Source organism: Tyto alba, unplaced genomic scaffold (assembly GCF_018691265.1).
Source record: "Tyto alba isolate M040663 unplaced genomic scaffold, T.alba_DEE_v4.0 Super-Scaffold_40, whole genome shotgun sequence".
Lineage (NCBI taxonomy): Eukaryota > Metazoa > Chordata > Aves > Strigiformes > Tytonidae > Tyto > Tyto alba.
Window position 1 is genome coordinate 30397947 of NW_024881316.1, and position 14236 is coordinate 30412182.

Below are 14236 nucleotides of genomic sequence, written 5' to 3' on the forward strand. Positions count from 1 at the left end.
CAGTTAACTGCAACCTGGAAACAATTCTTAACTCTGTATCTTGGAGTCCATCTTTAACTTTTCCCATTTCAACGTAAAGCAACTTAGAATTATATTAATTGCAAAGATATTGTATCACAAAGTGCTTTACTGTATGAAGTTGGGAAGAAACAGGGGAATGTCAGGTGGATCTAACAAAGAAACTGACCCAGTGCCCTAGATATCCTAACACCTCACCAAAGGATGAAATAAACTCATCATGTCTTCAGCAGAAATTCGTATCCTGTGATGGAAAACCAAAATGAGGTAAGATCTCTTTTGCACGGAAGACTCATTTTGAGCTGATACTGCATGAACCTGGATACCCATTTGTGAAATGATGTGAATAAAGAATGAATATAGAATCAAGTGCATTGGAAGGCAAGTCATGACTGGATCTATGTGAAGATGTAAGGAAGTGAAGAAACTGTGTAAGAACAGACAGTATTTAAATATTATGACATTCACATAAAAAATGGGAAAAAAGTTTAACACTAAGAGTTTTCAAATACACATTTGTGCTAAGAAATAAGTGTATTTTAAAATATTCTTTCTGAGTTGAGATGTATTTTTTTCCCATCACCTAGAAGAGAACAGTGAATAGATACTTTAATTCTCTGTGTCATAATATTAAAGCACCTACGGAATCTACATGATTCATTAACTCATTGCTTAGTTCTCAGAAATGGTGTCTTGATCATGAAAACCCTACATAAGATAAGTAATACGGATTTTTGATAAAAGTCTACACACTGCAATCTTCAGCAAATAATCTAAACAATACATGTATCAAGAAGAAATCACATGGAATTTACTTGGAAATGTGGCCCATTTTATTTTAACTGAAAAGCATTCATTATACAGTGCAAACAGTTCTTTGGTAAATTTACTGATTAAAATAAAAACAACAAAGACTTTGTTTTAGGTAACATTAAAAAAGAAAATAAATATGTAAAATTTGCAACATATTACAGCAATATTCTCACAGTGGATACTGAGGAAATGGTCATCTAGCCATTGGCCACTGTTTCAGAAATGTTAAAATCAATGCTGATTCTGCAGACACTGCAATAAAACTGAGTTAGTACAAGCCATGACTGATTACATTTTAAACTGTGGATAAAGATCTGTTTTTCCTGAATGGTTTATAAGCAGATGGATGGAGAAAAATAACTCAATATTACACTTGTTTAAGCATATCCAGACTCCTAGGCCCGTTTTATATACCATATGAATAAACAGTGAACAACAAAGAAAACCTCCCACTTTACTCTGGAGGCTGGAGAAAAGGAACAATCAGATATAAGGTACTATTTAATAATGTATAAATGGAAACTCTCTTCTCCTATAAGCGGAAATCTTGAGAAAGTTTATTTAATATAAAATTGGAATAAAAGAATGCAAGTAGTAACCAGCTGGATGTATTACTGCCTTATTTAACTGTTTGGACAGTTAAATAATATTTGGTTTAGCTCTGCAGTCCTTCTTCTTTGAGGAATTCCTGCTATAGGTCAGTGGGAGTTCCATCTGAGTTGGAATTACAGGACGAGACATGTGGTTTGGACTCTCAACAAAAGTCAACAAAATACCAGAGTATCAAAGAAATACAGGAATGACAACCTCTAGGAACCATATGATACTCAAACATGCTCGCCACACACAATTTCTACAAGTATTAACATAGAAAATTACATAAGTCAAAACACTGTATATAAAATCAATTAAAATATTCTTAAAAATATAAACTGTAGTTCCATGTGTACCTCTACCACACACTTTTAACACACCACTCACATGTACATATTGCTCCTACCATAGTATGAAACAAGTTTCTGTAGTAAGCTTTAAAGATACACCAAAGTTTGAATGTGTGTCACAGTATCAGTTTATCAAATTAGAAATTATTAATGTTAGTAATCAGATAAATTATGTGCCAAAATATTATAGTGGAACTCATATTGCTGTGCTAGGTTAGTTATTAGACAGGTATTTGATCTACCATGTAATAATTAAATATTCAGTCTGTTTGCATAATCTGAAATGTTTAAGATGAGAATGTTCAATTTTGTGCAGATTTCTTTGATTCCCAAATCTCTATTTCCTAAATATGAACAATAAACTTGGAAGTCAGTGAACTATGTAACTAAAGAACTCTGGTTCTAGTTAGACCTGACTTAGGACTTTAGGACAGAGTCATAAACTTTAACTTAAGTATTCAGGGAAAGAATCAATTCTGAATAAACACAAAAAAAGCTGTAAAATGAGGTATGATAGTTGTTCTTCACTGAATATAATATATAATTCCTGGTCAAAAATATGCAGTTTGTATTCTAAAAAGTACACAACTTTGAAATGCTAGTGTAGACATATACTCTATAACATTAAACATTTATTAAATGGGAAATAAAGTCCGTTGGTAGACCATTTTTAACATGAATGATAAAAATATTGAGGTAAAAATATATATGCATTAGATGAAACTGGAAAAAAAAACTAAAAAAATCAAATACCTTGTCAGAAAAAGTAGTCAATCCACAATTAATCATGATGCTTGATTTTGATTGCTCTTTTTTTCAAAAAACAGTGCCACCATATAATCAGGAACATATGTCTATTGACAATATGCACAATGAATCAGTAGGAATCTTTGTATACAAAATGGCATGTGACATCTTTTCACATTTTGAAAACAGGGCCACACAAATAAGTGAGCTGATCTGAGATCAAGAGAAGCATGCTTTAAGACTGGACTGGATGTTCATGTTACAATGATTTGAAATAAATGAAAAAAAAAAACAAGAGTTGCCAAGCAATTACATATGTTTTGACAAAAAGGATTATATTAATTTTAAGATCAAAGGCTACTTTGTCATGTATGCTTTCCTAGAATGAGGAACACTGTCAATTACATCTGTAATATACATTCAGTTGCTTTTTGTATCTTCCAATTACATTTACATTTTCTTACTAATTTTAGCTTTTTTACTTTGAAAATTTTGATTAATTTTGCTCCTTGAATTAATGAAAGGATGTTGAAAGGAGTCATGTAGGTTTTTTTTTTTTTTTATTTCCTTGTTGGTTCAGACATAGAAATTATAGTGTGAATCAACAGAATTACCATGCATAGGTGTTTACAGAAAGTGGACCTCTATGGCATTGCTTTGGCCACAGTGACCTTGTGTTTTCCTTTTCCCTGCATTTACTAAATAATAACAAAGACCTAAATATCATGTCAGACTGGTACTGAGAAGGGATAGTAAACTTTTAAAGTTGCTAATTAAAGTTAGAAAACAAAGTGTTCATTTTAGAGTAAGTTTTAAGCCCAGTCATTTTCAGTACTTAAAACTACCTGACAGTGTTCTTTTGAAGTAGCACCAGTTTGAGTTTGTCTAACCTGAGAAGTTTAACACACAATTAACTTTGACCTGTTTGTTAATTTCCCTTTCATTAATTTTTGCATTGTGATTACCTTAATGGGCAGAAAATAAAATGATACATTATATTACACTGTTACAGCACCATTAGAATATTGTAAATCTTGATTTCTTGCTGTTGTTATTAAGACTGTAGTTACCTGGTTTTGCCATCAGCAGGCATTGATATGATCTGAGGAGTATGCACCTTAAATTCTTAAAAAGCAGACTTATGGCTTCTTTTTATTAATATTTTGTTTTAAGCAGACTGGACAGCAATCTCCTTTAACCTTCATAGGTTCTTCGCAGTCAGCCGGTGGACATGATTCTACAAAACAGGTAATCTGACCAACCTGTGTCAGGAAAAAAAGCAACAAAATCACAACATACTAGCTGCATGTTCCAAACAAGAAATACATTTTTATATTATTGAAGAACATGTTCTCACTCATTCTCTCTAACATCTTGGCTACTATAATTAACTCCATGTAGTTTATTTCAGCATAAACTTACAACGAGATGGCTCTTTGTATTATACCATCTTTAATGGAGCAGTATAACATTTTATCTAATATTCAGGCATGAAACTCTGGGATATCAAGTACTGACATATTCCTTCTACTACCTTTTTAAAAACTTCACCATGATAAGAGAAAATGAAAATCTAGCACTAAGTTAGATGAGTTTATATTGATTTTTATGCATTTTAGTAGACTTCTTCAAGAAGTCTCTCACTTCACAGTTAATTTTGCCAGTACAATTATACATCAATGAAAATGGAAATATAATAAAAGTATATAAAGGCTGGATTGAAAACCAGTTTCAAGGGCAGGGATATCTGAACAATATATTTTTTTTGCACAAAATAACAGAAGATCCACAAAAATACAATTAGCAACTATTACCCAGACATTAGCAGGCACAAAACTGGAACTGCTGTTTTAGAAGAAGAACCTAATATAATTTCTATCTCAAAATGGATTTTCACATACTTACTTTGCATTCACACACAGTACAAGGGTCCCTTTTCCAGGTTTCATTACTGGAATATGATTTGCCCTTTTCATCAGTGCAATCAGTTTTACTGAGGCGTGATTCAAGTTTTTTTATCTGAAAACATTTTAAAAAGTTAATAACTGAATCAAAGAAAGGTTTATATTTGTTCAACATATCTGTTTTTTCTCTTATGCTGCATAATCTATGATTGTCTGGGTTTTTCTTTTCACTACATAGTTTTCATAATGCTGGAAGATTGGAAACAGGTAGTACATATGGAAACAGCCTTTCAAAAGAAAACGAATAGAAGATACATCTTTCCTACCATTGGAATATACATCTAGAGCATAGAAAGGGAAGCAAACTACATGTGACGCATATAGAAAGACAAATCTAAATTTTCAAAAATGTCTAGATTAAAAGACAAATTTTTAGAGAAAGACTAATTCCATGTTTAGTATACAATGGTTACACAAAGCTTCAAGTTCAAAAGTCAAGAGGGTCTAATTGTAGAATATTTGAGTATGATTTCAAAAGAACATAGAAATAACAAATAACAACACACAATGTTCTGTGTTGTGTTTTGTTTGAGATACTATGTGGTGGGTTTTGGCTGCAGTGGATGTCTAGATATTAAAAATATAAGAGGAGTGATGTTAGGAAAATATTATAAATTAAATCTACAATTAGAAACTATCCATTATAGTACCTTACCTGGTTTCTGAGGCTTGAAATAGTTTTTTGCATTTCCAAAACAAATTCTTTGAAGTCATTCACTGCGGGCATGTTTGTATTTTCATTAGATGCTGATGTAGCATTATGAAAATATTTATTCTGTTTCACAGAACTGCAACAAATAAATGCCAAGTCAGGATATTCATCTAACTAATTTTTATTTGGCTAGGTATTTCAGAACACTTAGAAAAAATGTAAAAGAAGAGCAATGAACAAATGTAGAAACTGTATGAACCACAATGGGACATGAGACCCACTGGTGCTGAAGACAACCTCAGGTGAGGTGAGCTGTGGATTACTGTTAATATCTCTAGCAAGAATTTTACTTAGAAAACTAATGTATGTATTTCATGCAGGGGGACACACAAAGTTGTCGTCAGTGACATTGTAGAGCATCCTTAAATTCACTGGGAAACCTCTTGAGCCTCCAATATGAAAGCAGACAAATGTGAAAGTCTTAAAAATTGTTACTTCCAAACATGAAATTCACATTTTGCATTCAGATTCAGTTTCTCCCTCTATATGCTCACTAGCAAGACATGTATTTAACGAAATATGACTTTAAAAAGGAAAAAAAAATTAGTTTTCATAGATAAATGAGAAGTACTTTCAGATATAAACATTTGCATGTGTACCATCTTAACTAACATTTGAAATCAATACTGATTATCGTACATAAAATCTGGAGTCTTTTATCTATAGCACTTTCCAGGTGATATCTGATAAGAGATGTAGAACATTAGGTTGTGTTAATCAATTCAATCTGCTGATGGGAAACAATTATCAAAAGAAGTGTCAGTAACTAATAATAATATTAGTTGGCACCACTTAAGAAAACATGTATTCAAAACCAAGGATAACACTAATTATTAAGTCACTTATTACATTAAGATGCTTGAATCCTTACAAGCATTCCTATTTTGTTAACATGTCATCTCCAGAGCTAAGGGATACCCAAATAATGAATTGGTAAAGAAATCCCCTCTCATATAATAGGGTTCATAATCTTGCTGTATAAATTAAAACAACACTTATTGGCAGGTGTTTAAGCTACTTAGTTTCCCATAGCTTTTCATCTAAATTAAAGAAAAAGAACTCTAAACAACATAACATGCCAAAATTCAAGTAAACCAGCTGCTACTGTATAACAAAAAGTTTAAATCTTCCCCACCTGCTCAAGTTATTGAAAATTAGAAGGAAATAAAAAAGGAGAAAAAAGTATTCCCAACATTAATACAATTTCAATACAACAATGGGCATGAGGACTGATGAGAATGTTAAAGGACTGAGGATGCTTTAGCTTTATTTATTCTATAAAGTATTGTAAATTTACTATTTTGTAGTCTTAATTAGTAATTGGACTGTTGTAGATTTTTAAGCTTCATTTCTGAAACACAGTCAAAGAGCAAGTTAACGAAAACAAGCTGCTTCTCATATACAAGCACTTATTTTTCTTGTTTTCATTTTTATCCTGTTTATTCCTTCTATAGTTTTAGAATCATGGGACTATCATCTTGAAAGAGTGAATTGCTGTTATGTAAATTTAAAAACTTCTAATAGTTCACTTGCAGAGACAGATGAAATAGCCTTCTTCAAGGATTACTTCGAAGGAACTTTTTTTTTTTCTATTGTCTATAAGTAAGCTTACACTTAGCTGCTGTCTTGTCTAAAATCCTAAACACCTAAAGGTTCTGTTACTTCAGGACAGCTCCCTATCAATTAAGTGAAATATAATGGTGGTGTTTCTTCAGTGCTCTAACATCTCCATGAGTATTTGAAACTGCTGAAATAAATTTACCAGTCTACCTACCTGTCTAGCTTCTTTCCTTGGCAGAGTGGGTAGACTCTGCCTGGTTGCCTCAGTCAAGTAGATAATTTTATTTGCTAAAAGAACATATGTTATACAGGAAGAGCTGTAATTCAAGAGTCTCAAATTTACTCACCATGAAGGACCTTCGCAAGAAATGTGTGATCTGAGCAGAACTCATTTAATTCCACTAATTTGATTCCCTGGAAATTGCAGGGATCCTGTGCAGTTGGTCATTTGTGACTGACATTGTGATTTATTTACTTGCTAGAGTATTTTGAAGATTAGGGAGTTATAAACACCATTGTAGCACTACTATTCTCCATTCCTGCTCTGAGTATTTTGGTACTAGAAGTAATCCCTACTATTATGACAAATTTTTATGCTAGTTTTGTCAACACTTGATTTCCTCCAATTTCTACAGAAGGACATAGCAGCTCCAAGGAGGAAAGGAAATAATTTAGCTTGATTACTTCAGGCACAATAGGAATGTGGGATTCCAAATGCCCCAAATTATGCTTCATTACTGAGTTTTTTCATGAAAAGCGCAGGAAGAACAAACGCACTATACTGTGTCACTCACAAAGAGTCTTACAGAACTCTGAGCTTGAAAAAAAAAAAAAAGTGGTTTAGTGTTAGCAGATATGCAGAAGTGTCAGAATGAAATAAATCCATCATAAACTTGAGAAAGCAGACACTGGAAGAAAGTGGTATGCACTTACAAAGAAATCATTCAGTTTCATTTCATTTTGAAAACATGTGTTTTTTCATACTTAAAAAAAACAAAAACAAAAACAAAAAACAACCAAAAAACAAACTAATCTCACCTTACTGTTTTGGACATTTTAATTTTCTTTAAGGGCTTGTCCTCCTGAAAGCTGTAATCAAGAGAACGTCTTCCCCGAAAGTGATATGAAAATGCATTAAATTGTCCTCTAGTTCTACAGTCTGAAATTAGATAAGAAATTACACATTATCAACTACAGTATAATTCAGCAGTTACAATATTAATATGGTATTAAAGTGTCTTCGGAATTGGGAAAGGAAATTCATACATTCAGACTGATCCCTCTGGAATCAGTTCGATGGCAACTGAGTATGTCCCAGCAATACAACATTTAAGCCAGCTGGACGCAGAAAATTTGATTATTCACAGACCAGCTTTTTGGTATGAAACAACGGAATAAAGATTATTTTTACAACTATATCAGTGCTACTTCAACTATTCATTTCTGAAATTTCCATTAATTATTTCCTGTTTTTAAATGAGGTGGTTACATATAGAAGAAAAAAATAACAGAAAAACCAGCCTGTTGTTTCCTTATGTATTTCAGGCAATATTATTTGTTATTTTTGGCATCTGAAAGAGAATCTTTAATTAAATCCTGGAGAACATTTGTCGACACACTTTACTGGTTGATGAGCCTTATTTCCGAACTTGAGGGAATTGAAGGTATCACCTGTCACTCAGACCCTAAGACACTTTCCACCACAGAGTGAAAATCTCAAGCCTGAGAATAATCATGACAGAAATCTTCTAAGATCCTAAGAGGATGTCTTCACAGGATGAAGTATGTCTTTCCTTCAGTTCATTTTATTCAACCTTCCAAACCTAGTGAGTATTTGGAAAGAGTCCCATTTAAAATCAAAACAAAACTGGAACAGCATTTTGGAGAGGAGTTTTCTCATTTCTGTTCACAGAAGCTTTAATACAAAAAGTTATAATGGGCCAAGCTGCAGAAGGAAACAATAGCATGTCCAACTGTTAGAAGCAAAGAACCTGCTAAGAAAACAGAAGGGAGAGCTAAAATACAGAATCCCATGGACATCCCAACTAAGTCTGGTATTATCAGAACGAGCTGTGAAAGCAACTGAACAGGGGAAGAATTAATTTTCCCTAATGTTTCTCTTAACTTGCACCAGAACAAATTTATTCAGAAAATCAATAACATTCTATAAAGTATTATCCTGGAATTTAGCAGTAGCTAGATCAAATACCTAAAGTATTAACACAAATTATTGCACAAGTTTCAGGTCAATGAAAGAACCTTGAAACATTGTTGATCTAAGCAACTTGACAAAAAAATGTAAAGTTGCTCTGTGATTATATAAAAACAAGAATCTTGGACTACTTTTAATTGTATTGGACTTTTACTTAAATAGACTATTACAATTTCCATGTTAGGAAAATCTTAGTCTGTCCATGGCTTAATATCAATTAAGATAGAAAAAAAAAAAAAAAACAAAACCAAAACAACACTCACCAAAAAAAAAAAAAAGTACTGATTGATTTTCAGTTCAAAACCAATACCTACTGATCATTCTTGAACAGTTTATCCACAGTTCTCCTTCCCTTTTCTTTCTTTTCTGCTTGTCTCATTCTTGAATAAGTTTGTTACCTTCCTCCTATAATAACAGCACCACCAAAGAACCAGATGATATTTACTGCCAATATATTGTTCATTCTTCTTGTGTGTTCTGATGTTTCTCACACAGCCTTCTTGCAGCCCATTCAGAAAGTAAGCATATTCAGATGGGAACAGACGGCTGTGTCTGTAAGATGCTTGGAATTAAGGCATTTTTGATCACCCTTAGAAACTTCTATATTTAGTATGGTAAGAAAAGGGTTCACACTCTGAAAAGCCACTGGGGAAAGAACTTGTTTTGGTTAGAGGATGTTTTTTCTTAAAGCAATCTGTTGCTTAAAGTTTTCCCAAGTGTCACAGAAACTTTAGTTTCTCTTGGAAGCAATTTGTGAAAGAGTTCTGCTATGCTCCTTTGTTTAATAACTGCTAAGGTCATCCCACATAATACAGATTTGTTTTTTTGGTACAATAACATAATGGCCTATTGTTTTTTTTTATTCCTACGTTGGTTTTTAGAACCAAAGGTTTGAAATCCTGGGAAGGTTTTATCACCTTAGACTGGAGATATTAGAACCATATGTTCAGTGGCAGCTTCAAGTACACAGACCTGACATTTCTATAGTTTTTAAAGACTCAAATATGTCAACTTGCCAAATGAACAACTCTTGTTATTGATTTCTGTTTCAGGTATGAGGAGGAGGCTTGTCACTGCTGAGTGGTTCAGGACAGAATGCTCTAGCTTTCAGAAAGCCTAAGACAAGAAGCTTTTTTCTCTCTCTTCTTTTTTTTTTTTTTTTGTTTAATGAAGAACACTTTAGAAGTAATAGTAAATAAGAAAAATGAGCTTAAAATTCTGCTTTTTTCAGCCTACCTAAAATTTTCCCAGATTAGCTATACCCAGTCCAATTAATTTTCTGCGCAAAAGCTGAATTTTGAAAGCAACATAAGAATTCTTTTTCTTTATGGGCAATGTTTTGTTCCAGAAGCTAGGTATCATTACACTGCAAGTGTCAAGATAATCCATTTGTACATGGAAGCCATGTTCATATCTTCAGAAAATGCTCTGTTTCCCACAAGGTTTTAAAAATGTATCTATAAAGCAAATTGGATAGAAAATCCCCTGACATTTAGAAGTATTGAGCGCTCCTAATTCCCAGTGAATCACTTCCCCAAAATCTGGGTCAAAGTGAATTATGTTAACAGTAGATTAAACCAAAACAACTTGAGAGACTAAGGGAATGTGAAGAAAAGCACATATACTGTAACTATTGCTTCTATTTGATAATACTTCGATTCTCTGAGATTTATTGTAATGAATTAAGTTGCAGTTACTGTAAGCATTTGTATGTACCTAAAAACTCCTAGTCATGCCAGTGGGAGCAGTCAAAGGGAGGAGAAACACTGAAAATGTCACAAGATTGTTTTGAGTAGATTTTTTCAGAAAACAGCTACTTAAAAAATATACAACACAGGAAAAAGGCTTTTCACCCCAAATGAAGCCCTAACCCAAAACACCTGGGTTTGCTATTGCTAAATAGGCCACATCCCTTCACATCACACTGCACCTCTTCATTTCTTCTGTTGAACCAGACTTTCTAACAAATGATAAATTAAATAGCAGCAAAAAATGTAATATATTGGTCTAAAATACAGCAGTAATCTGCTCAGATTGGAACAGATGCATTTTGCATAGTGATTACTTAAAAATCTGGACAAAAATAACGGTATAGAAGGCAAAAGATAAACTGACAACCCAGATTGTCATCTCCCAGCTGATGCACTGCAGAATTCTAATAATAAAGATGCTCTCTGTAATTGACCTCAAAATTCCCAGACTGATGCTACCAAAACTAGAAGACTCAGGCATTGTTGGAAAAGCAAATATACAGATAATTCACTGACCATGACTATATAAATTGTTTATATATGGCTAATGATACTCCAAAGACATATCACATCTTTGTGATCTGCATAGGTTTTGGATGGCCTACAGGAAGATAAAGGAGAACCATTAGGTTCTTGACACCAAACCAAAATAAATCCAACCTTCCCAGAAGAAAAATTAAACAGGACTAGTTAGAAAGTTTTGCAGATCAAAACCATGCATCTTTTGGAATATAAGTATCAAAGATCAGTGAGAAAAAATAATTTCAAACAGACTGAAAATCCATGGAAATCTGGAAATTTCAAAGGTCAGGATGCTAAGAACTGACCTGTCCATTAAACTGTGAAGGTATCTGTGTTTTAGGAAGGCAGTAACAATCCACAGGGAAGAAGGAAAAAACCTCCAACTGCCCAGTTTTTCAGAAATCACTGAGATACCTCATTAGGACCCTTTGCTGCCCATGATTCCCTTCCAGTCAATGGACATTGACACAGGAAGACACTGCAACCTGAAATGTCCTTTAGAGGCATCTCTTTCTCTGCTGCCTGCAGAGAGACTTTGACACGGTGGTATCTTAGATTTGGGGACTCAGGAGTTTGGGCTTAAACATTATGCCTATTGCTTCCCTGTTGCTTTTCACTAAGGATAGCAACTACTGGCATGAGACCCCCAGTAGCAAAGACAAAGCAATGTCATAGATTAAATCTTCTTATTTTAAAATTATGACTCTAGAACTGTATTTTACTGTTCATGGATACCTGAAAAAGATAAAATACTCTTGGTTCGGATTAAATATAAATAAAAATACTGATTCTGTCAGAAAAAAAAAATTGTAATCATACAGAAATGATGAACTATATTAAATGCAGTTCTATTCAAAGAAAAAGGGATTTAATCCTTTAAATTACAGACCATGGAATTTCATTTTAGTAGCCTGGCATAGTCTGAATTTTTATTAAGCTAATAGACATTGTCTTTAAATGCAATTGTAAATGTAAAAAGATACATCTGAATGTAGGAAGCAAAAGTAAATATGACATGACAGAAGCAAACCACAAGATCTATGTAAAGAGAAAACATGTTCAGGCATAAATTGCATCATTTTGGTATCACTTGGTCCATTAACACAAAAGATCTTGCAGTCTCCCATTGAGACTGCTATAAACATTTTAAAATATTAGTCTTCCGCAGTGTTTAGTGCTCAGCCTGGTGTTGATTAGTATTTTAATTGAAGATGAAAGGGCATAATAAGATATAGTACTAGAAGTAAAAGCTGGATAATTTTTAACTTGGAATAAGACACAATTGTTAAATCAAATAGCTGATGGCTTCCTAGAAGCAATGCTTAAATCAGAGATTAATGTGATCAGCACAGAAGCAAGAGATGACATAATTGTTGGTCTGGTCTTAAAATGTAAGAGTTCATAAATATAGGTCTATCCTACTGGAACACCATGTATAAATGCACCCAGATTAAAAATGTGTCTTAACTCTTCTACTCAAATTCAGTGGGATTTAAACATGTTTAATCATAATTTGCATAAGGTTGTTTTTCTGAATTAAATAAAAAAGAACAATATCTGATACAGGAGATACATTGGTTGCTAACTGTGAATCAGTTAAGAAAAAAAAATCTTCCTAAATCAGTTTATGTTTACTAGGATGTCTTTCATCTTTTCTGAATCACTTCCTCCTGGGTCACTGTTTGACATAAAACAAAAGACTAAAGAACTTTTTAATTTCAATTTACAAAAAAAAATTGTGAAACTTTTAAAGACTCACAATGAAGAACATTTCAAATTTCCATATTTAGAGTAAAACCATGTCTCCATTTCAGCCAATACGGCTTTGCACCTGATTTCTAGTCTTTTTTTTACATAATTTTTCACACAAAAAATATTTGGCATACCCATAACAGTATAGTTATATTTGAAGGAAGAGAGGTTTATCATTTCTGTATTTTGCATTCAGAACTGAGATACAAAGTCAGTAAGAGTAATAATGGAAGTGTAGACTGAGTACTTTAAAAAAAAATAAAAAAAAAATTTTCTTGCACTAGAAAGCCTGAAAAAAAGCAACGAAAGTTATTGTTTGGAAAATCTGAAGCTTGCATGCTCTTTGCTCAAATAAAGAGCTTCAGTAAATCTGCAGTAATTCCTCACCATCTTTGATAAGGCAAAGAAAAGTAGAAAGTGAAGGAAACCAGAAGAAAAACTTCTGTACCTCAGTGGAACCCTTTCTTTTTCCCACCATAAACTAGTAGTTCTGTTGTATGATTCGTTAACTGGAATTCAAAGGTAATCTGGTTTTATTATTATAAAAAGGAATAATACTTTGCTTTATAAGAAATAAATACTAGCTTTGCTCAAGAAATCAAAGTAGTAACTTTTTTTAACTAAGCTTTTCTATTCTTCATATGGAAAAGTATTTTGACTTGAACAAAACAGGAAGGATAACAAAAACAGATGTGTTTTTAACCAAGCTGAAACAGCTGAACATTTGGGTCTCTTATTAAACATACATAAAGTACAATAAACATACATAAAGTACAATGAACAGTATTCTGTATTCTAAATTTTAACTTCAGATAATTTTAATCATAAAATAATCATAAGTATTTTAAATGTGGGAAATGGTTTATTTTTTTTCTTTTAAATAATAAACAATAATAAATTCAAAGAAACAAAAACACAGGATGTATTTAACTTAAAGTAAATGTTGTTCCTGAATGTATGCTAAGTATGCCCCCCCACCTCAGAGTAGTGGTGAGTCCCTACTGCCACAGAATGAAAGAAAATTTTTAAATTAATTGCTTAAAACTGGATTCCCACAGAAAATGTCACACCCACTCATCCATGCAAGAAAGCAGTTCAAGCCATACATCCTTTGTCTTTAATTCATTAACTTCCACACAAACTTCAAAAGAGTTCAGAAGAAGGGGATACAGATAGGCAATTTTTAAAGAACATTAGTTATTTACCCTTTCTTTTGCTTGGCAGTTGTCTAACTCTACTGC

The 14236-nt window shown here is 32.8% G+C and overlaps 1 protein-coding gene across 2 annotated transcripts in view; it reads right to left on the bottom strand.

The window, feature by feature from the left end:
* Positions 1–828: 828 nt before the first annotated feature.
* The window catches only part of PXDN (peroxidasin), an 89725-nt gene continuing 76317 nt past the window's right edge, over positions 829–14236 (bottom strand). For both annotated transcript variants that reach the window (XM_042803524.1, XM_033009848.2), the window contains 4 exons: positions 7797–7917; positions 5142–5274; positions 4428–4541; positions 829–3784 (listed from right to left, as the gene is read on the bottom strand). In XM_042803524.1, the coding sequence (XP_042659458.1) occupies positions 3662–3784; positions 4428–4541; positions 5142–5274; positions 7797–7917 (491 nt within the window). In that variant the 3' untranslated portion in view covers positions 829–3661. The remainder of the gene's footprint in view (positions 3785–4427; positions 4542–5141; positions 5275–7796; positions 7918–14236) is intronic.